The sequence below is a fragment of the Littorina saxatilis genome, linkage group LG2, assembly GCF_037325665.1.
Source record: "Littorina saxatilis isolate snail1 linkage group LG2, US_GU_Lsax_2.0, whole genome shotgun sequence".
In the NCBI taxonomy this organism is placed as follows: Eukaryota; Metazoa; Mollusca; class Gastropoda; order Littorinimorpha; family Littorinidae; genus Littorina; species Littorina saxatilis.
In genome coordinates this window covers 34905262-34929507 of record NC_090246.1, presented here as the reverse complement: position 1 = coordinate 34929507, position 24246 = coordinate 34905262, and the positions used below count along the sequence as shown (strand labels likewise).

Here is a 24246-nt window from a genome sequence, read left to right as displayed (position 1 = left end):
TTTCTTTTAAGTGACATTTACTGTTTCACCTCTCTTTCACTCACTGTACCTAAAGGCCATAATTGTTTCTTCAGTAACTGTGGCAAAGAAAAGTCCAGGACTAAATGCAGATTTGCACGAGAAAAAATCCCCTCCAACCTAACCCACTCCAGCGCACTTCTCTGGTCTTGATGAGAATCTCAGTGTCAACCTGTCAACCTCAAACCCCCACGTGCCGTGTGTGAGGGTGGCATTTACTAATAACCTATTCACCTTCACTGACTCTGTTACAAGAACCTGAGACCTACTCCCTATATTACTTTTCTCCTCTGGAGTCTATTTTCTATCCTAAGAATCTGTCCCCTTGACGGAAATAGTTGTGACAGAGTGCCAGTCGTTTGTCATCGGATCTGTCACAACGGCCCTCTTCGTCATTTCGCCCAGAAGTGGGAACAGTGAGGAAAGCTTTCCAACTCTGACAGCTATCTTCCTGCATGTTGTGAGCATCGGAGCCCCGGAGTGTGCTTTGTCGGACTACCTGGTTGTTCTTTTTGTTCTGTGGAAGGATGCTCAAATTACATGCACAAGTCTGGACGGGTCTGTGTTTACATGGCAAAGACAAGACATTATTGCCAGTATTCCTATTCGACAGAACCGAGAGGAAGCCAGGTTAGCATGTTTGACTACGTGTGCAGCGATTACCATAAAACTACTTCATAAAACTTTTCATGTGAATTCTTCCAGATCATATCCCCGTTCATTTAAAAAATAAAAATAAAAAAAAATAAAAATAAAAGTTTGATGACGTCATTTACGTTAAAACAAAAAGTTGAGGCCACAGGGCCGTGTTCACTAATGAGTGCAAAGTAAAATATAAACTGAGTCTACAACTCCTCTGACGGTGAAAGACTTTTCTACAAAATCTTTTCATCAAGTTATCCTGAAAGGTAATGTCAAGACACTGGGTGTAAGGTACAGGGTCTGCGATGGTTACGGAAATTCTGATGTGTTGAAAAAACAGCGTCCATGTAATGGCTTTCTTAGAGACAAGTGAGTGAATGACACTCAATTAATGACTCATTCTCTTTCGTCTCACACGTGTTTGTGTAATGTCTAGACTACCATCAAATTACACAGAAAAAGCACAGAAACTACGCAGCTTGCAGATTTGTTCTCTTCCAGGTAAAATCCCGTCAAACCGCTGTCTTTATCTTCGAAAACGCTGATGCTTGTGCTGAATACCACGAGGTATACAATGTTAAACTTGTATCAGACAACAAGGTGTTGTTAATTGTATACGTAATGTTGCAAACATGACATTTCATTCAGTGTGCGAATGTGTCCGTGTGTGTTGAGGAAAGATAGGGTGAAAACATAAGGCAGAAACAAGATGGACAAAGGTGATAAAGGAAAGTAAGCTCCCATTGCTGTTCGCTGATAACCAAGTGAAGCAGACCAAAGGCCGTTATTTTTCCTAATCTAATTGCGTCAGAGGAGTTAGGATGCGCGGGAGGAATAGGGTGGGAGGTATAGTTGTATTCCTTTTTATTCCCAAACATGATTCCAACCAACACCCTCACAGATATGCTAGCTTCGTGAGAACAGGAAATTAAAGAGACACAGGAACTACGGGTGACAGCCATATCAAATTAAAACATTCGTTGCTTAGAAGCTGAGCACGTTCCCGCCGACTGAAAAAGGACCATGGGCAGCATGTCACAGGTACGGTCTTACAACTAACAGGCCGTAACTAATTCATCTCCTCAGTCATTTCGCCACCAGACACAACATCTGCCTATGCATTCATTGCCTTCTTGTCGAACGAAGGAGTGTGAATAATTTGGTATCTGAGCCAGGCTCACTAAAAAAAAACAAGGGGTCCAAGAAAAGCATGAAATTGCAATTTCTTCGGCTAATGACCTGAGGGCACTGCGGCAGGAAACCGTATTTCCTTTGAACTTCATATTACCAGAAAGCGATGCAAAATAATTTCTGCACTGCATGAGTAAACAAGAAGGGCAAAGCCCATACGACTCACATGCTTGACCTTGACCTTTACATGACCTTGACCTTCAGGGTCAAGGCCAAATAACTAAACCTAGCAATGACATCATACACTAAGAACTGCTTTACACATTTTTCCTACCAAAATACATGTGACCTTGACCCAAGGTCAAGGTCATGCAACACAAAGCTGTTAATTCAAGACATAGGAAGTACAATGGTGCTTATTGGCTCTTTCTACCATGAGATATGGTCACTTTTAGTGGTTCACTACCTTATTTTGGTCACATTTCATAAGGGTCAAAGTGACCTTGACCATATGTGACCAAATGTGTCTCATGATGAAAGCATAACATGTGCCCCACATAATTTTTAAGTTTGAAACAGTTATCTTCCATAGTTCAGGGTCAAGGTCACTTCAAAATATGTATACAATCCAACTTTAAAGGACCCTTGCGACCTTGACCTTGAAGCAAGGTCAACCAAACTGGTGTCCAAAGATAGGGCTTACATTGCCCTGTATAGCATACATAGCTAAGGTTGCCATTCTCGATAACTTCAGAAAAAAATGCGAAAATGTGAAAAATGGTCGTTTTTAAGACAACAATTACGGCCCCTGTGACCTTGAACTTGAAGTGAGGTCAAGTTGCCGCACATGTTTTTTGAGATCTTGTAACCATACACCATCAGGCCACATCAGGTGTTGATAGACTTAATAGTGTCCAAGAAATATCCAACGTTAAAGTTTTCTGGACGGACGCCGGGACGGACGGACGCCGGGACGGACGGACGGACGGACGACTCGGGTGAATACATACTCACTTTTGCTTCGCATGTGAGTCAAAAAACAAGTCGCGTAAGGCGAAATTACTACATTTAGTCAAGCTGTGGAACTCACAGAATGAAACTGAAAGCACTGCATTTTTTCACAATGACCGTAGTCCGCCGCTTGTGCAAAACGGAGTGAAACTGACGAGCCTGTTTAGCGCGGTAGTGGCTTTTCTGTGGCTCTCTTTGTTTTAACTTTCTGAGTGTGTTTTTAATCCAAACATATCATATCTATACGTTTTTGGAATCAGGAACCGACAAGGAATAAGATGAAATTGTTTTTAAATCGATTTCGGAAATTTAATTTTGATAATTTTTACATTTTTAATTTTCAGAGCTTGTTTTTAATCCAAATATAACATATTCATATGTTTTTGGAATCAGGAAATGATGTAGAATAAGATAAACGTAAATTTGGATCGTTTTATATAAAACAAAAATGTATTACAATTTTCCGATTTTTAATGACCAAAGTCATCAATTAATTTTTAAGACACCAAGCTGAAATGCAATACCGAAGTCCGGCCTTCGTCGAAGATTGCTTGGCCAAAATTTCAATCAATTTGATTGAAAAATGAGGGTGTGACAGTGCCGCCTCAACTTTTACAAAAAGCCGGATATGACGTCATCAAAGACATTTATCGAAAAAATGAAAACAAGAGGCGAAGCCTTCAAGGCTCACGTAAGAAATCGACAAACAGTAACACAAATTCAATCACTCCGTCACACATACACACAAACACACACACACAGTAAGCATAGGTGAAACTGTGCAAGAAAGCGAGACCCTGGATCTGCCAACTAGTCTCGGCCCGCTCACAATAAGAATGACCGAGACTTTCAGTAATTCCTTTGCGTGACGTCTAACCCTCTTACGTCATAATGTGACGTCTTCAAATAGTTTCTATCACACACGTCAAACACTTTTGACCGAGACGTAATCTTCTTATGCGAGCTTTATCCATAGACTCGGAAATGTTAAAGTTTCTATCACACACACACGCACGCACGCACGCACGCACGCACAGACAGACAAAGTTTATCATCGCATAGGCTACACTTACGTGAGCCAAAAATGGCTGGGGATACCATACCCAGGAACTCTCGTGTAAAATTTCATAAAGATCGGTCCAGTAGTTTACTCTGAATCGCTCTACACACACACACAGACACACACACAGACAGATACACACACATACGCCACGACCCTCGTCTCGATTCCCCCCTCTATGTTAAAACATTTAGTCAAAACTTGACTAAATGTAAAAACAAAAAAACTTACAGAACCGTTTAAAAACAAGCTCAGACACTTAAACACACCACTTTAACACACACAAAATGCACTTCACATAAAATCAATCACTCAAATAAAAACATACAAAATTAAAAACGACAAAGAGAAATTAAAGGCTCACATGACCCACACTCAAAACAACCTGCATGCATCTGGTACTTTACGTTTCAGTCTCAACTGCAGCAAACTATAGTCAGGTTTGTGTGACTGAACAAGAAGAGTCCACAAAGACTGGAACATATCAGTACTTTTTTCACAGTACCTTTTTTAACTGGCTGCATGAAACGCTTATTAGCGCATTTTACATTCCGTAGTGAATGAAAGGCACACCAGTTTTCAAAACAAAGGAATACAATCTCAAATGGCCAGAACTACTGACATGAAAAAACAACAACCAATAATTCGACATCTAGAAATGTAATAAAACACATATGCACACCCATGAAAGCAAAGATCCCATTGAACAACATCGATTTACCTTTTCCACTTCAGTTTGCTAATGTTAAAAATATAAATACTCATGAACAACTAATTGTGTCACACAATTATTAATCTTCGTATCTGAGTAAAAGACAGGGCATTTCTACTTGATAAAAATACCATAGATTACCCCCCCCCCCCCCACACACACACACACACACACACACACACACAAAGAAAACACAATATCTGCATGAAACTTTATACTTCGATATCATTTTCCTTGTCACACCATAGCAATCTTTTCTTCAACATTACATGTGATAGTGTTCAGGTAAATCCAGTCCAAACTACGAAAAATGGAATAAATGTTTTGAAAGACAGAATTAATGTTTTTGTGTGCAAGCTATTCAGCATCTTTTGCTGGTTTATGTAGTATATTAACAAACATCTCATTTTGTCAACAACAAAAACGTCCTTAATACCATGTTTTCGAGTGCATTATGACAAATGTGCCCCAAAACAAACAACTGCAGCCAGACCACACACACCATGTGTACCGTATTTGACATACTACAAGCCGCGACTTTTTTTTTTTTTAAATCGCATTGCGGCTTATAAAAAGATGCGGCTAAAACGTTACCTAAACTTGAATAGCATTCACCTAATGGAAGTCGCTGCGGATTTTCATTTCGCTCAAATAGCGATTACCGGTACTTTATTAGCTCTCGACTCGAGACTCGGCGCTTTTCTCTTTCTTTCACGAATCTTGGTTTGTCAACAAGTCGTCGTGACAAGATAGCGTACAGAGAAACACCGGATGTATCAGGATCTGGCGCGCGCGAGATTGAGTTTTTTTGTGTCTCGCGATAGTTGGAGGAGCAAGAGCCGCCATGTTGTGTTTTCGTCTGCTCGAAATGTGCGCAAAAGTCGTAAATCATCCCAAAAAAGCTTATTCCGGGTGAGACTACATGTTACAAATTGTGTGTGTGATATTTTTCTTAAAACTTTTTTACTTTTCTTCTTTGTTTCACTTGTTTATTCTCAGAGCCGATTTCGCCAAATACCGTACTTTCGTTTGCCTGGTTGTTTTGATTGATTGACACAATCTGATTATATTTTTTTCAACGGCGGCTAATATAGTGACGCGGCCTATACGTGGCTCGTCCCAATTTTCTTTTTCAAAGTCAGGGGGGCGGCTTATAAAACGGTGCGTCTTGTAATCCGTCAAATACGGTAAATACATTAATAGTAAAACTTCTTGTGCACTTACCCAGAGTAGACCGGGGAACGGTCCACAGGCACATTGTCGGGATCAAAAGTGGTGCTGAAGGAGGATCCGCTGTAGGAGGAGAATCGCTGCTTGTTGTCTTTGGGCAGCGTGCCGTCCATTTGGTTGGGAACCGCACTGTACGACGTCGTGAATGACTGGCTCGTCATCTGGGCTTCCATGTAGTCCTAAAGGATGCAAGACATAAGATATTGTAAAAGCTGAACTTGATCGTACCACAGATGCAGCTGCTTCTCGGAAGTCTGCTGTAATACCTTTCTTTGGTGCAAGTTTTAATTCCATTGAGGCTTTTGGTCGAACAAACAAGTTTCTTTGCATACTCAAAGGCCTCTAAAAATACACATTAGCTGGCCATTAATTAACTCTTGGTCTTTAGCTACAGCGATCATTCATTGCAGCAGTTGTTCTTGCAACAACAGATGTACCAATTTAACATCTCAACCTGAACAGCCTGCTTTTGCAACTCTCAATTTCTTAGTCATTGGAATACAAAGGCAGTTTCTGTTAAGTACACTCTAATCTTTATAGAACTGTAACAAGGCAGCCTGAACTAAAAACTTCCTGACAATTAAGAATAATTTTGCTCAGCTAGATATTTCCTTGAACATTCTCATAAACATTCTCAAACTTAAAGTGAAATGGATAGGCATTATGATACTGAACTATTTTCATTCTCTCTTTCTAAAGATCTAAATGCAAATGACAACTCTTGCTGGTCGACTGTGATAGCTGCAAGCTCAAACTTTTATCTCAGGTACTCTATAGTGAAAGCTATAAGAAAATCTATTTACCTGTGGAACTGGCAGTTCATTAAAAGTAAACTAAACATCTTGCCAAGAACAAGAAGCTTGCATAGGAGAGCATATGCAGAAAGGCCTCTATCTGTACCAAATTGTATTTACATCCTAGAAAGCTAGTGTGAAGGAAACAAGAGTGCAAAGTTTTGCTGCAAAGCCAACTTGACAAAACTGTTGAAAAAGCCTCTGCAACACTATATTACAAATGCTACACTATTGAGAAATCATAATATAATATACACTCATTTATCTGTGAAATTTGTGTGTGTGCACATGTATGCATGAGTGGATGTGTGTTGATTATGCGTGATCAGAATCCATGTCAGCAGTCATAACAGAACATTGCATCACACAAAGGAAATCACAATACCATGATCTCTTTTCAAGGACCATTAACCAGAAGTCACAATATACTTTATATAAAAAAGTGAGTCAAGCCTGAACCATCTTCATGCTTCCGTTCAAGCTTAGTAGGAAATTGGTCATTGCATGTCCCAAGAAAATATCATGCATGTAATATTTTAAGTTTTCCCATTTTGTTTTAGCTGTAGAAGAACCATGTACACAGGGTTAGAAACAGAACATTTGAAACAAAACCACCACAGTACCGACAAAAACACCATCAAACTCTGGGACTGCATTGATACCATCTCCAGGAATCCCGATGCAGTCCCCAAAATTAGTCCATTTACCTGTGATCCAGAGGTGTAACCCTTCACCAACAAGATGAGGCTAGTAAGTTTCCCACTTATAAAACGTATATAAGTATGAACTTTGATGCTTAAGTTACAATAGAGAGCTTCAGAAAAGCAAATCAACACAAGCTTGGCAAAAAAACAAATAACAAGTCGCGTAAGGCGAAATTACTACATTTAGTCAAGCTGTGGAACTCACAGAATGAAACTGAACGCACTGCATTTTTTCACAATGACCGTAGTCCGCCGCTTGTGCAAAACAGAGTGAAACTGACGAGCCTGTTCAGCGTGGTAGTGGTTTCGCTGTGCTGCATAGCATGCTTTTCTGTACCTCTCTTCGTTTTAACTTTCTGATCGTGTTTTTAATCCAAACATATCATATCTATATGTTTTTGGAATCAGGAACCGACAAGGAATAAGATGAAATTGTTTTTAAATCGATTTCGGAAATTTAATTTTGATCATAATTTTTATATTTTTAATTTTCAGAGCTTTTTTTTAATCCAAATATAACATATTTATATGTTTTTGGAATCAGGAAATGATGTAGAATAAGATGAACGTAAATTTGGATCGTTTTATATAAACAAAAAAATTATTACAATTTTCAGATTTTTAATGACCAAAGTCATTAATTAATTTTTAAGCCACCAAGCTGAAATGCAATACCGAAGTCCGGCCTTCGTCGAAGATTGCTTTACAAAAATTTCAATCAATTTGATTGAAAAATGAGGGTGTGACAGTGCCGCCTCAACTTTTACAAAAAGCCGGATATGACGTCATCAAAGGTATTTATCGAAAAAATGAAAAAAACGTCCGGGGATATCATTCCCAGGAACTCTCATGTCAAATTTCATAAAGATCGGTCCAGTAGTTTGGTCTGAATCGCTCTACACACACACACGCAGACAGACAGACAGACAGACAGACACACACACATACACCACGACCCTCGTCTCGATTCCCCCTCTATGTTAAAACATTTAGTCAAAACTTGACTAAATGTAAAAAGAGAGAGAGAAAATGTCCTGCTGTGGAAGGGATAAAACCCATCATTAAAGAAGTAAAAAGAAATGGAATTAGCAAAGCATTGCAACCTGAGAACTGTAAAAGAAATGCTGTCATTTCAATGCCAGCGAAGTTGTACATGATGGAGTGGTTGTGGCAACTTTTGGGATATGTGGAATGTTCGGATGCTACAGTGAAAATGTTCAACTACAGGTTAACAATGAGGGCTAGACAAAAATAACTACTTGGTGAAAACTATTAGGTTCTTTTCCAGGCACCTGTGAATTGTGGACTAATAGAATGGTATGTGACTAGTGCAGAAGATCTTTGGCAGGAAACAAGTTCTTTCAACAAGACGAAGTCACTATTCGAAAGGTGGCAATGATGATAGATACATGAACCCTTCATTAATTACGACACTACTGATGTCAAAACTGTAGCAGTGTTCCCAGGTGCGCTTTATTTCCCCCATTAAGGGTGTACACACTAAGGTTGGTAACATTTTGCACCCACATTGTAACCGCCATATTTAGTGAGCTCTTCAAAAAGCGTTTAGATGATTAATAGCTGTCTGAAACCAAAGCAAGCAAGGCCAAAACAATACAACCCAACACGTTGGGAAAGGAAGATATCAAGCGAGGATGATACAGCTGTGTAAAAGTGTTGAAGCAAAAGGTAAACAGCTTTTCTGGCACCACCCGCGTCTATTACTTTATTCGGCGTTATCCCTCGGTTGGCCGACATGGGTGTCAATCCACGGTTCCAGAACTCTGTGGCAGACCCAGGGGTCAGTTCAATGTCTCTCGTTTCTGCCGCCGACATGGGGTGCATGTCCGGGTTTCTCATTTCCTCTGCCCAAGCAGGTTCGGAATCGTCAGGGAGTGTTCTGTCGGTATCCACACTCTCTGAGGTGGAGTCGGGCCCAGTGCGTGTGCCGGCGTACACCACTTTGTTCCACTCGCCCGAAGCATTGTCAGCTGAATACGACCCACTCAGTACAGCTTCAGGGCTCGCAGATGACACCATGTCAGTGCTAGCCAGAGAATCTTGCCACTTTGGGGCAACCCCCTCTGTGGCCCTCATCCTACTAGCTTGTTGTGGGGACAGTTCCTCCGTAAAGAGAGACTCAGGCTGCTACAAAGAAAAGGACAACACAATCCAAAACATGCAGCTAGCAACAAAAGCTAAAACAGCAAACATATCACAGAAGGGAACTCAATTATGAACATGACTAAAAACAAAACAAGACTATTGTTCATGCAGAGACTTAAATGAATATTAGATTAGCATAAAAGTATAAAGTGAAGAAAGCAGTTTAAAACAAACATACATGTGCTTTAACATTAACAGAGTATAAAACATGTGCTGGGAAAAGTGCTTCCCTGAATAAGTTTTTAATTCAAGTCAGGGACGGGTACACTTATGTTAGCTTTTGATTATGAACATAATTCTGACAACAATCTGCACATGCAGCATATCTTGTATGTCGTGTCAAATTATATGGGAAATGATACCAGCTAGATCTCTTGCACCCTTTTCCCGCTAAACCTATTCAACCTCCCATAAAACAGAATCGTATAATTATGAAAACCCATACAAAATCCCATCCATTACAACTCTCCTCCTCCTATTTTCCCTTCTACTTCCAAATGGGTTCCGAGTTCTTACAGCAGTTTTGCCGCTCCTGGCATGCGATTCTGGCAAGTATTGGTCACTGCCCTCAGCGACTCTGATCTTACTAGCTTCTTCAGGGGACAGTTCTCCCATATAGCGGGAGTCAGGTTGCTACAAGAAAAAAAACATATAGACAACACAAACTAAAACACACACTAAAAACAAAAGAGAAAATAAGGCTGAATTTAACTCACAACAAAGACAATGACAGGTATGTAAATTAAATATATAAAACTCTGTTGAGCTGAACTTCAAACTGATTGGACAAATATATAGGCTCTATACTAATTGGTATACTTTTATATTGTAGGAAGCTTACTTCGGGTACATTTTTATCTGTGGATTTCGGCCATGCATAATGATGTGCAGAGAAACCATACAGTTTATACATTGTACGAGTTGATAGTAAGGAATACACTGCAGTACATACATATTTTACATTGACAGTACTATACCAGTTTTTCCTGGATAATCTGCGATAGAAACTCATATAACAACCTCACTCTTCTTCCGATCCTACTGAGGCGCATCTTCATCAGCTACAAGCCTACTTTCAATCACAAAAGTATTCTTAGAGCGAACTCACATTTTTCTTCCCTCTTTCTTTCTTTCTTTCTTTATTTGGTGTTTTAACGTCGTTTTCAACCACGAAGGTTATATCGCGACGGGGAAAGGGGGGAGATGGGATAGAGCCACTTGTCAATTGTTTCTTGTTCACAAAAGCACTAATCAAAAATTTGCTCCAGGGGCTTGCAACGTAGTACAATATATTACCTTACTGGGAGAATGCAAGTTTCCAGTTACAAAGGACTTAACATTTCTTACATACTGCTTGACTAAAATCTTTACAAAAATTGACTATATTCTATACAAGAAACACTTAACAAGGGTAAAAGGAGAAACAGAATCCGTTAGTCGCCTCTTACGACATGCGGGGGACATGCGGGGGAGCATCGGGTAAATTCTTCCCCCTAACCCGCGGGGGGTTTCTTCCCTCTGAAACTATTCAATCTGACCTAATGCAAAGCTATGTCAACTACACATGAAATTCACTCATATCCCCCACCCAATTACTTAATCTCTCTGCTGATCATTTTAGCCACTTCTCTGTGCTTACAGCGGATGCATTGTCGGTTCTACCACCAGAATCCGGACGATACTGGTCGCCACCCTCAGGGGCCCTGATCTTACTAGCTTCTTCAGGGGACAGTTCTCTTGTATTGCGTGACCCAGGTTGCTATAGGGAAGAGAAAGTAAGGATAACGCAAACCACAACACACTGACAAAACCAACATCCACGTTTGGCGTAACTCTCCACGAGTACAAATAAATGAATAAATAAATATGTCATTTTGTGTACACTTAACTAGAATGAGAGACAAGTCTCTGCTTTATACTTTACATCTTAACCAGTTCTAGGTCTCCAACATTCGTTTTCTTTTACTTTACCTCTAAAACGCAAAATTGTATTGGTACCAAACACAAGTAACCTCTTGAAACACTACTTTCCTACTTCTACCTCTACATTCAAATGTATTCTCAATTCTTACAGCTGCGTTGTCGCTTCTAGCACGAGAATCGGGCCAGTATTGGTCACTGCCCTCAGGGGCCTTGATCTTACTAGCTTCTTCAGGGGACAGTTCTCCCGTAAAGCGGGACCCAGGGTTCTATAAGAAAGAGAAAGTAAAGACAAACACCAACCAAAACACACACAAGAAGCTGACATCAACAAGGTAACTTAACCATAATGTCTTAACACAAGGACCATGAAATAAATGAAAACGTAAGATTATTTTTGTTTTTAGATCTTACTACAAGACCACAAGTCTCTTCTTCTTTTAATTTTCAGTCTGTAACATCTGCTTCATTTCACTTCCTCCCCTCAAACGCAGGAATCCTATCATTACTGAAACTTGAAAAAAATCTAAAACACATTTCCCTTATTTATGCTTCTACGTTCAAATAAGTTTTCATTTCTTACAGCTGAGGCTTCACCACTTCTAGCATGAGAATCTGGCCAGTATCGGTCACCGCCCTCTCTGATCTTGCTAGCTTCCTCTGGGGACAATTCTCCAGTAAAGCCTGACCCAGGTTGCTATAAGAAAGAGAAATTGCGGATAACACAAACCAAAACACACCCACAAAGCTGACACAAAAATAAGAAACTTTAAAATAATAATCAACGGAAGTACATACCACGAGAGACAAAAAACATTTGTCGAGTTTAGTATGGGTGAGAACCAAGTCTTTTCTCCAGTTCTAAATTTTACCCGATTGACATTTTGTAACATTTGTTTCTTTCAAATTTCATATCTTAAAAGTCAAATGCAGAAATCCTAACCCTACAAAAACTGAAATATCCTCTCAAACACTACTTTACTATTTCTACTTCTAGTTTGAAATGTAATCTCAATTCTTACAGCTGCTTTGTCGCTTCTACCACAAGAATCTGGCCCGTATTGGTCACTGCCCTCAGGCGCCCTGATCTTACTAGCTTCTTCAGGAGACAGTTCTCCTGTATATCGTGACCCAGGTTGCTACAAGAAAGAAACAGTAAATACAAACACAAACCAAAAGACACTCACAAAACTTACACACAACAAGTTAAATTAAACATAATAATCAACACAAGTACGATAAAAAAAAAAGTGTGTATTGTTTTACTTTACTACAAGTGAGAACCAAGTCTATTTCTTCTTTTAAAAATGTTACTCAATTCTCAGGCTGTAACATCTGTTTTCTCCCTGTCCCCTATATTTAATCTATTAAAAGTCAAATGCAAAAATCCTTCCTCTACACAATCTGAAATATCCTTGTTAACATCACTATACTACTTCTACTTTGAAATGTTTTCTTAGTTCTTACAGCTGCTTTGTCGCTTCTACCACGCAAATCTGGCCAGTACTGGTCACCACCCTCAGCGACGCTGATCTTACTATCTTCTTCAGGGGAACGTTCACCCATAACCTGGGAACCAGGATGCTACAACAAGGAGAAAGTACAGACAAACACCAACCAAAACACACACCAGAAACTGACACCAACAAAGGTAACGAAACCATCATGTCTTAACACATGTCATGTACAATGAAATAAATGAAAAATTAAGAATTTTCTCTTGGTAGAGCTTACTTCAAGTTAGAACACAAATCTCTTCTCTTTTTTTTTCTTCTTTTAATTTTCAGTCTGTAACATCTGCCTCCTTTCACTTCCTCCCCTCAAACACAGGAATCCTATCATCACTGAAACTTGAATAAACTCTAAAACACTACTCCCTTATCTCTACTTCTACTTAAAAAAAATGTGACCACTTCTTACAGCTGAGGCTTCACCACTTCTAGCATGAGAATCGGGCCAGTATCTGATCTTGCTAGCTTCCTCAGGGGACAATTCTCCAGTAAAGCCTGACCCAGGTTGCTATAAGAAAGAGAAATTAAGAATAACACAAACCAAAACACACCCACAAAGCTGACACCAAAATAATGATGTAACTTTCACATCACAATAAACACAAGTACCACGAGAGAGAAACAAACCATTTGTCAAGTTTAGTATGGGTGAGAACCAAGTCTCTTCTCCAGTTCTAAATCCCCCAATTTACCCAATTTTCAGTTTGTAACATCTGTTTCTTCTTTTTTTTCTTTCAAATTTCATCTTTTAAAGTCAAATGCAAAAATTCTATCCCTACAAAAACTGAAATATCCTCTCTAACACTACTTTACTATTTCTACTTCTACTTTGAAATGAGTTCTCATATCTTACAGCTGCTTTGTCGCTTCTACCAGGAGAATCTGGCCCATATCGGTCACTGCCCTCAGGGGCCCTGATCTTACTAGCTTCTTCAGGGGACAGTTCTTCCGTAAAGCCTGAACCAGGTTGCTACAAGAAATAGAAAGTAAGGACAACACAAACCAAGCTACTCTCACAAAGTCAAAATTAAAATGGGTAACTTCAACATAACAATCAACACAATTACGATGAGAGAAAAAAAAGTGTGTATAGTTTTACTTTACTTTAAGTGAGATCCAAGTCTCTTCTTCGATTCTAAATTTTACCCAATTCTCAGTTTGTAACATCTGTTTCTTCTTTAAAAAAAAAAAGTCATCTCTTAAAAGATCCTATCCCCACAAAATCTGAAATATACTATTTCTACTTCTACTTTCAATGTGTTCTCAGTTCTTACAGCTGCTTTGTTGCTTCTACTATGAGAATCTGGCCCGTATCGGTCACTGCCCTCAGGGGCCCTGATCTTACTAGCTTCTTCAGGGGACAGTTCTCCTGTAAAGCCTGAACCAGGTTGCTACAAGAAATAGAAAGTAAGGACAACACAAACCAAAACACACTCACAAAGCCAAAATCAAAATGAATAACTTCAACATAACAATCAACACAATTACGATGAGAGAAAAAAAAGTGTGTATAGTTTTACTTTACTTTAAGTGAGATCCAAGTCTCTTCTTCGATTCTAAATTTAACCCAATTCTCGGTTTGTAACATTTGTTTCTTCTTCTTTAAAAAAAATGTCATCTCTTAATATAAGATCCTATCCCCACAAAATCTGAAATATACTATTTCTGCTTCTACTTTTAATGTGTTCTCAGTTCTTACAGCTGCTTTGTCGCTTCTACCACGAGAATCTGGCCCGTATTGGTCACTGTCCTCAGGGGCCCTGATCTTACTAGCTTCTTCAGGGGAACGTTCACCCGTAACCTGGGAACCAGGGTGCTACAAGAAACAAAAAGTAAGGACGATACAAAACAAAACACACTCACAGAGCCAACATCAACAGAAAATAACTTTCAACAACTGAGTAGCAAGAAGTTTTTTGGTTTTTTTCCCCCAATGTTTGTAGATCGAGTTTATACAAGTGAGACTACAATTGGTTTGTCTTATGCTCCAAATATTAACCTGCAATTCTCAGTCTGCATCATCTGCTTCCTTTCTCTCCCTCCCATTCAATCTCTCAATGTCAAAGGCAGAAATCCCATCTCTACCAAAACATAACATTTCTAACACTACTTTTCAATTCTACTTTATCTTTCAGACAAAACATAACATTTCGAACACTACTTTTCAATTCTACTTTTATCTTTCAGACATATTCTCATATCTTACAGCTGCATTGTCGCTTCTACCACGAGAATCTGGCAAGTATTGGTCACTGCCCTCAGGCGCCCTGATCTTACTAGCTTCTTCAGGGGACAGTTCTCCTGTATATCGTGACCCAGGTTGCTACAAGAAAGAAACAGTAAATACAAACACAAACCAAAAAACACTCACGACCTTACACACAGAAGGGTAAATTAACATAACAATCAACACAAGTACGATGAGAGAAAAAATAGTTTGTATAGTTTTACTTTACTACAAGTGAGAACCCAGTCTAATTTATTTGTTCAAAATGTTACCCAATTCTCAATCTGTAACATATGGTTTTTCCCTGTTTCTTGTATTTAATATCTTAAGTCAAATGCAAAAATCCTATCCCTACAAAAAATGAAATATCCTCTCCAGCGCTACTTTGCTATTTCTATTTCTACTTTAAAATGTGTTCTCAGTTCTTACAGCTGCTTTGTCGCTTCTACCACGAGAATCTGGCCAGTTTGGGTCACCGCTCTCAGGGGCCCTGATCTTACTAGCTTCTTCAGGGGACAGTTCTTCCGTAAAGCCTGAACCAGGTTGCTACAAGAAATAGAAAGTAAGGACAACACAAACCAAAACACACTCGCAAAGGCAAAATATAAAATGGGTAACTTCAACATAACAATCAACACAATTACGATGAGAGAAAAAAAAGTTTGTATAGTTTTACTTTACTACTATGAATGAGATCAAAGTCTAATTTTTCTCTTCAAAATGTTACCCCATTGTCCGTCTGAAACATTTGTTTTCTTCCTGTTCCTTGTATTTAATCTCTTACACGTCAAATGCAAAAATCCTATCACTACAAAATCTGACATTTCTTCTCTTGACACCACTATACTATTTCTACTTTGAAATGTGTTCTCAGTTCTTACAGCTGCTTTGTCGCTTCTACCACGAGAATCTGGCCCGTATTGGTCACTGCCCTCAGGGGCCCTGATCTTACTAGCTTCTTCAGGGGACAGTTCTCCCGTAATGTGGGAACCAGGGTGCTACAAGAAATAAAAAATAAGGACGATACAAAACAAAACACACTCACAGAGCCAACATCAACAGAAAATAACACCTGATAAACAGAAATCATTATTTTTCTCTCTCAATGTTTGTAGAGTTCATACAAGTGATAATAAAAGTTTCTTCTTATAGGCTCTAAATTTTAACCAATTCTCAGTCTGCAGCATCTACTTTCCTTCTTTTCCTCACATTCAATCTCTCAATGTCAGCGGCAGAAATACGATCTCTACCAAAACATAACATTTCTTACACTACTTTTCTATTTCTAATTTATCTTTCAGACAAATTCTCAGATCTTACAGCTGCGTTGTCGCTTCTACCACGAGAATCTGGCCAGTATTGGTCACTGCCCTCAGGCGCCCTGATCTTACTAGCTTCTTCAGGGGACAGTTCTCCTGTATATCGTGACCCAGGTTGCTACAAGAAAGAAACAGTAAATACAAACACAAACCAAAAGACACTCACAAATCCTACACACAAAAGGTCAATTAAACATTACAGTAAACACTCAACACAAATACCAAGAATTAATGCAAATTAAAATACACAATAAAGTGTTTTTAGAGTTAACTTGAACTGAAGTGAGAATGCACACTTCTTCAGGCATTGTATCCCGTTCTCAGTACGTAACGTCTGCTTTCTTCAATTTTCTCCCATTCCATCTCTAAATGTCAAAGGCAGAAATCCCATCTCTACCAAAACATAACATTTCGAACACTACTTTTCAATTCTACCTAATCTTTCAGACAAATTCTCATATCTTACAGCTGCATTGTCGCTTCTACCACGAGAATCTGGCAAGTATTGGTCACTGCCCTCAGGCGCCCTGATCTTACTAGCTTCTTCAGGGGACAGTTCTCCTGTATATCGTGACCCAGGTTGCTACAAGAAAGAAACGGTAAATACAAACACACAAAAAAACCACTCACGAAACTTGCACACAGAAAGGTACATTAAACATAACACTCAACACAAGGACCAAGAAATAATTGCAAATTTAAAAAAAAAGAGTATTTTTAGTGTTTACTTCAAGTGAGAATACACATCTCTTCAGGCATTGTATTCAGTTCTCAGTTTGTAACGTCTGCTTTTTAAAATGTTCTCCCAATTCCACCTCTTTAAGTCAAACGCAGTTAATAATATCCCATCTCTAGATACCAAAACTTGAATAGTCTCTCTAACACTACTTTCCTATTTCTACTTTTAAAAGCTTGAAATGAGTTCTCAGATCTTACAGCTAAGGTATCATCACTTGTAACACGAGAATCTGGCCAGTATCTGTCACCGCCCTCAGGGGCCCTAATCTGACTAGCTTCTTCGGAGAAACCATCTCCCATAAAGCGGGACCCAGGTCGCTTTGATGGAGAGAAAATAAGGACAATATTAAGAGGAAGTAAGGACGATACAAACTAAAACACACTCAGAAATCACTACAAGTATCAACAAAGGTAACTTGAACAAACACTTGCACAGAAACAAGTAAATTCATTATAAACAAATGACTGTTTGTAGAGTTAAGTACCATTTTGTTTGTTTATAAAGTGATAGGTTTTCAACTTTCCACTCCTCTTTCTTTCTGCTAAGTGCATGTAAACCTTCAAATGCAAAATCGATTCAGTACCAACAAATGAAATAACTCTCTCTAACTACTCTCCTCTTTCTGTTTAACACTACATACTATCCTAGTTCTACTTTCAAATGTGAACCAATTCTTACAGCTGCTTTGTCGTTTCTACCACAAGAATCTGGCAAGTTTTGGTCACCATCCCCAAGGGCGCTGATCTTACTAGCTTCTTCAGGGGAACGTTCACCAGTAAATTGAGACTCTGGTTGCTATAAAAAGATAAAGTAAGGACATACACACAAACTCAAACACACTGACAAAACCAACATCAACAAAAATACACATAAATCTAAACACAGGTACCAATAAACAAATAAATACATTTTTGTAGAGTTTACTACAAATGATATTGCACTCTATTTCTCATACTTTCACATTACAGATTAGCTTTCTTCTCACATTAAGCACAGAATCTCTCATATGCATCGTCATATCACTACAAAAACCCATGAATAACACTCTTTACTATGTACTACTCTACTCTTTTTTCTACATCTATTTTCAAATCGATGTTTTGTCTTAACTGCTGAGGCATCTCCACTCCTACCATGCGAACCTGGCCCAATACTGGTCACTACCCTCAACAGCCCTTAATTATCTTACGAGCTTCTTCAGGAGACAGTTCTTCCATAAAACGGGACTCAAAATGTTATAGGAAAAGGACATACTCTCAAGAAAGGCACAAAGACACAAACAGAAAAACAAAAGAAAGTTTGAACAGCTGACATCACACAAATAAAAACAAAGTACATCATGAATGGCAAAAGCTGGTTATAGATAAACATTTGTCAGGTTATATCGGCCTAGCTACAATCCCCCCCCCCTCCCCCATATCTATTTTTCTACCCTTTCTATTCCTTCTAAAAGGGGTTCTCAGTCCTTACAGCTGAGGCATCGTGGCTCCCAGCACGTGAGTCTGGCGAAAGTTGGGAACCACTCTCTAAACCCCTTCTCTCACTAGTTTGTCCGGGAGACAGTTCTTCCATATTGACAGGCTCGGGCTGCTTTAAAAAGAGGCAAATAAAACATGCAGCTAGACACGAAACACACAACATAAACATGCATAAATAAGGTTTAACTTGACTCTAAACAGAGCAATGAAAGAAGCAATAAACACAGACAAGTGCAGTTTACAAGTGAAAAGCAGACAGGATCAACTCAAGTGTAACATGATGCTGAAAGAAGCAGGTTAAGAGAAGGATTCTAACATACACACATCAGCTAGGTATAAATATGTACTGTACAAGGATTATTATTCACAACCTTCCTGCTATTGAAGGAAGTAAAATAATATACTGTGGTGGTACACGTTGCTGCGATCAAAGAACGAGACAGCTTTCTTGTCAATCATATCGGAATCCACCACCAAGAATAACTATTCTGACTGTTCTTTCCTTCAATTCTTTCCACCGACTCCACACACAAAAATGATGTAACAACTTAACCCTTATCTTCTAAAAATAACTACATTTTCCCATCTTTCTTTTCTAAATTCAGTAAGATTCTCTGTGCTTACAGCTGAGACATTGTCGCTCCTTGCCCCAGAATCTGGCAAAATCTGGTTGACACCTTCAACAGCCCTGACCTTACTAGCTTGTTGGGGTGACAGTTCTTCCGTAAACAGAGACTCAGGCTGTTGTAAAAAAAAAAGGACATACTATCAACAAAGGAACAACAAAAAAGACAAAAACCAAAATGACAAAAAATAATGACAATAAAATAAAGAAAATACGGACAAAACCTTCTTAATGATATACTTTCATCAGGCTATTTTCGCCAAGCCTAAAAATGACGTGTCATGACAAATCCAGTTTTTTTAAAATTACTGCTATTCAAGAAGGATGAATGCACTGCAGTCACAGGTTTAAACTGAGCAATAATAAATAAAATTAACCTTTAAATTTTGCCCTTTACTTGCGCGTTTTGACTTCACGGGCACAAATTTTGCCTTGACTGGTTCTCACGCAAATCAAAAATTCATGCGATTTTTTGTTTACTTACATCCCTAATCTTAACCTGACTTCAAGCTAACTCTAAACGCTTACATCTGCGGTGTCACCACTCCTCGCACGGGAGTCTGGCAAAAACTGGGCATCACCTTCTTCAGCCTTTCTCTTACTAGCATGCTGTGGGGAAAGTTCCTCCATGGACCCAGGCTGCTATAATGAAAAGGTTACCATGGTATACCGCTGAACAAACTATCATTGGAGAAATAATTAATTAGCACCTTCATTTTTCAAAGAAGAACAAAATAAAAGAAAATTAAATTAAACTATCATTGGAGAAATAATTAATTAGCACCTTCATTTTTCAAAGAAGAACAAAATAAAAGAAAATTAAATTAAAACTGAAAACAAACAAACCAAAACAAACGTCAGAAATTAATACAGATTTTAGTAGTAAAATACCAAAGGGCATGAAAGAAAAAAGGTCACAGAGAGACTTTCGAGTGAAAAACAGTTACTGTTGCTTTTTAGTTTCTGCTGTTTATAGAGAGGTATAATTAATACACTGCAGTAAAAGTTTTGATTTAGACAGCACCTATGCTGTTTCCTTTTAATGTACACCCAAACAGTACCAATACGGTAACTATAGAAACTCTAGTTTTTCTTCTCCTTTCTCTGAATATTAACCTCACGGAACAAGTTTTGAGGATGAAGTCACTTTTTAATTTCAATGTTTATTATTCTCTCAGTTGGCTGGAGATTTGCTCTCACCTACTCTTGTTGTGGTCTATATTTATAGCGCTTACGTTCATTTGGTTTCTTATATCTCACAGAACAAATTAAACTAAAATCTACAGAAATCCCCCTTGGCATAATTTCTACTTTCTACTAAATTTTAATGAAATTTTCCGGTGCTTACAGCTAGGGCATCATCGCTTCTAGCGAGAGAATCTTGCCAGTATCGGGCACCCCCCTCAGCGGCTCTCATTTTACCAGCTTCTTGCGCAAACAGTTCTTCCACACTGAGTGATTCCGGCTGCTACAAAAATAAAAACAACAACAACAACAACAACATGCAGCTACAAAATAAAACAAACATTTCGTCAAATAAACAAGTGAACTGAACTTTCAGTGCAAACACAAACGAACGTACAGAAACAAAACAGTTCATGCATTTTTAAGTCTCACAACATAACAAGCACCAAAACGTTTTAGCTGCCGAGTTCATGTGTAACCATGTGCAGGGGAATCGTGCTTATCTAAATTGTCACTGGTACTTGTGAGGGAAACAAACATACATTTCAGCACCCCCAAAAGTTAGCATAAGAAAGAAAGAAAAGAAAGAAAAAGAAAAAGTGAAAAAGAGTGGAAAGTAAAGAAAAGAAAACCCCAACAATAAAACATGTACTACACCCTTTGTATGCTCAGTTCTATTATTCTTTCTTACATATCTGAGGTGGGTTGTTTTTTCTCAACTTTTCTACTTCTCTGCCATAAATATAAAACCTAAACGAAGGCTTATTAAATGTTCAAGCACAAGCAACATATCCCTAGCTTCCAATATCTTCAACACAACAGCAACTGCTACCCAACCCTGCAACACAATGCATCCCAACACTTCCAACCGTCTGTTCTGAACTCCGTGCAGCAACATGCGTAAGTTCATAAATAAACTCATGAATAAATAGGTCAGCAGACATGCAAGATGGCTGACGAGGAATGGCTGAGTCTTTACCTTTTTGAGGACAGCATCGTCGGACACATACTTCAACTCATCATCATATTCATAATCCCCTATTCTGTCCTCCACGGAGCGCAGTGTGGGCTCTCCCATCATGGAGTCCCGACCCAGAGTGGAATAGCCATCGCCAAAAACGCTGTCATTGCGAGATTTGGCGGCCTCCTATGTAGGAGGGGGGTGAGGGTGTACGACGAAGCCAACACGTAACAGAAGAGAAACAAAAGCAGAAACGGAAAAAGTAAAACATCAATATGAAAAAAAATTCATGCAACACATCATGTCTTCTTGGGACATCTTTGAAGGACTTTTGTTTGCCTCATGAGGGGTAAAAAGAAGCAGGGCTCTAAAATAATACTTCTCTAGCAGATATGTTGTTGTTGTGATGGCGCTGCTTTTCAATATGGAATGTTCAGAATAGAATGTTTTCTACAAACATTACATATTCATCTGCAATCTATTTATCTCTGTGTTCTACAAACATTATTCATCTGCAATCTATTTATCTCCCAACTGCAACTGCCAACCATTTTCTATTTTCAAAGCAAACTTACAAAGAAAAAGCTAAAAGGGGTAATAAAAAGCACTGGCCAACAATAATTTGAGTTTCAGAAAATGTTCTCTTTTTTTCAAGTTTGTCATTCAAAAAGCTGCTTGTGAAATGAAGTAGCCATATTTTGGTTGTATGAAAGAGGCTGGGATGCGAGGTAAAGGGATACGAATCTGTCCCAAGAAAACAAAAAATAAACATACATTTAACATCAACATTGTTGTTGCTAGAGCAACAACATTTGACAGAACTGAGAAGCGACAGAAAACATAATATTTACAACATCTAAAAGAAGATTTGATGACAGGGACTTGTGCTAAAGCAAAAACAGCATGTGATATTAATCACTGACACTTACTGAAAAGAAAATACATTTAAAGAACATAAAACAGAATGTGAAAGTAAAGAATCAAGCATAATGAACCTAATACATAACCTACAGAATCAAATCTTCAGATTGTACTTCTAAAACTCACAGGCACTACCAATCACAATGTCAAAATAAATAGATTTTTAGTGCATGTAGTTAATCACATTCCACTGCTCGGGCAACTACCAATGTCAAGCCATCAAAACGTAACAGCTTTTAATTTCTAATCTAAGCATGCACAGGTTTAACATTCAAATGCCCCACTGGAACATCATTAGACAAATGGCATGCTCAAGTCTCAGAGTTAAGAGCTACGGCAAACAATAGGGCAAGTCAGCCAAGACTTCTGACACATCATCCTGTCCTCACAAGTTCTCCAGCAAATACACCATGTGGGTATCGAAAAGCGATCGACTCAGAATTTATTTTACTACTTACCACTTATCTGAATGGGCGAATTATTCTGATTTTGCTCTTGAACCGATGACATCATTTCTGCATCATGGCGGACAATGAGTTCCTTTTTCTTTTGCATGCGTTGTACGGACTCCTACTTTGTGTTTTTAAAAGCAAAGGCGTCATCCCAAGAATATCCACGCAGGGATATTTTTTTTTACCTTGTGTCCTTAAGTCACCTTGGAATATCTTACACAGAGGGATAATTTACCTTGTCCTTGGGCGACAGTGTGTCGCCATGGTAATATCTCATCTCTGCCTCATAGTCAGGACCGCTGTCTAGGTAAGAGGGATAGTGCATGGCAGCGCCGATCTCGCTAACTTGCCGTCCACGATGCTGAAGTTCTCGCGGGTCAGTGGAGGGATAGCGGTAGACATTATCCTGGCACAATGCCACGACAGCAAACACGCAGAGAGAGAAACAAAAACAAAACACAAGGGAGGTAAGCATAACGGAAGGGAAGTAAGCTCGCACACGCACACACACATCGTGCACTAGACGCCACACAGACTGATAGTGATACAAATGCAATACAATAACTCTGAATAAATAAATAAATAGATGGATGAGAGACGGACAATAAGCTGTTTCAAAAGTACTGTGAATATTCAAATATATTTAAAACACACACAAACAACAAACATAAACTTGAATTAGAAAAAAAGGAATACCCTTTCAAAGCATACATAAATGAAAATTAAAACAACAAATAAATAAAGTTAATTAAAAAAGATTAATAAGCAAGATTATGAATAAGTGAAAGAACAATTCCATATCAGGAAAACAAGCTTCTGGATTAAAACAAATGTTTGTTTTTTTAAAAGATACAGATTTGGGGAAAATCTCACACCTTGATTAATGATAAAGTTAAAAGAGGTCAAGATAAGCTTCAACCTCAACTTTCTCTTACTAGTGATACTGTAGTATTGTAAGAAAAGCAATCAGAATTTATACTGTTATTTGAAAAGCATCAAGCACTGCTTTCATTCACACCGGGTCTTCTAATATTGCCTTTCATCCAACAAATTCTTGTATACTTATGAGGCTATGCTTTGGATGCAACATCCATAATGAATAACTCTTTTTCCGCTTTTTTCCCCGCCCGATTTGAAATTATATAAGTTTCACAAAAACATTAGCAAACAAACTTTAGATATTTTCACCATTATTCGGAATTTTCAATTAGTCAAATAAAATATTTCAGAAAAAAAAGTATGGCTACCTTTATAGTATCCATCACAAATTTTAAACGTTCATTGTCTTGTTGCCATGCAGGCATACAACATCTTATCTTAAACCTCTTATCGAGTTTACAGTTCCTTGTTTAGGACATCAAAAACTTTTGAGTCTTTCAGACTTTTAAGGGTGCTCTTTTGCCACACAAAAAATTCAAATTGTACTTGAAATTGACAACA

The 24246-nt window shown here is 38.5% G+C and overlaps 1 protein-coding gene across 1 annotated transcript in view; it reads right to left on the bottom strand.

Annotated features, from left to right (window-relative positions):
• Nucleotides 1–24246, bottom strand: part of LOC138952780 (uncharacterized) — a 219007-nt gene that overhangs the window by 119628 nt on the left and 75133 nt on the right. Inside the window, exons 25-49 of the mRNA XM_070324514.1 lie at nucleotides 23042–23212; nucleotides 21452–21619; nucleotides 20636–20755; nucleotides 19816–19929; nucleotides 19287–19403; nucleotides 18655–18774; nucleotides 17863–17979; nucleotides 16912–17028; nucleotides 16447–16563; nucleotides 16008–16124; nucleotides 15556–15672; nucleotides 15106–15222; nucleotides 14599–14715; nucleotides 14174–14290; nucleotides 13753–13869; nucleotides 13309–13407; nucleotides 12856–12972; nucleotides 12411–12527; nucleotides 11972–12085; nucleotides 11541–11657; nucleotides 11108–11227; nucleotides 9985–10101; nucleotides 9028–9450; nucleotides 5799–5983; nucleotides 4584–4601 (exon numbers count right to left, since the gene is read on the bottom strand). Coding sequence (XP_070180615.1) covers nucleotides 4584–4601; nucleotides 5799–5983; nucleotides 9028–9450; nucleotides 9985–10101; nucleotides 11108–11227; nucleotides 11541–11657; nucleotides 11972–12085; nucleotides 12411–12527; nucleotides 12856–12972; nucleotides 13309–13407; nucleotides 13753–13869; nucleotides 14174–14290; nucleotides 14599–14715; nucleotides 15106–15222; nucleotides 15556–15672; nucleotides 16008–16124; nucleotides 16447–16563; nucleotides 16912–17028; nucleotides 17863–17979; nucleotides 18655–18774; nucleotides 19287–19403; nucleotides 19816–19929; nucleotides 20636–20755; nucleotides 21452–21619; nucleotides 23042–23212 — 3290 coding nt within the window. The remainder of the gene's footprint in view (nucleotides 1–4583; nucleotides 4602–5798; nucleotides 5984–9027; nucleotides 9451–9984; nucleotides 10102–11107; nucleotides 11228–11540; nucleotides 11658–11971; nucleotides 12086–12410; nucleotides 12528–12855; nucleotides 12973–13308; nucleotides 13408–13752; nucleotides 13870–14173; nucleotides 14291–14598; nucleotides 14716–15105; nucleotides 15223–15555; nucleotides 15673–16007; nucleotides 16125–16446; nucleotides 16564–16911; nucleotides 17029–17862; nucleotides 17980–18654; nucleotides 18775–19286; nucleotides 19404–19815; nucleotides 19930–20635; nucleotides 20756–21451; nucleotides 21620–23041; nucleotides 23213–24246) is intronic.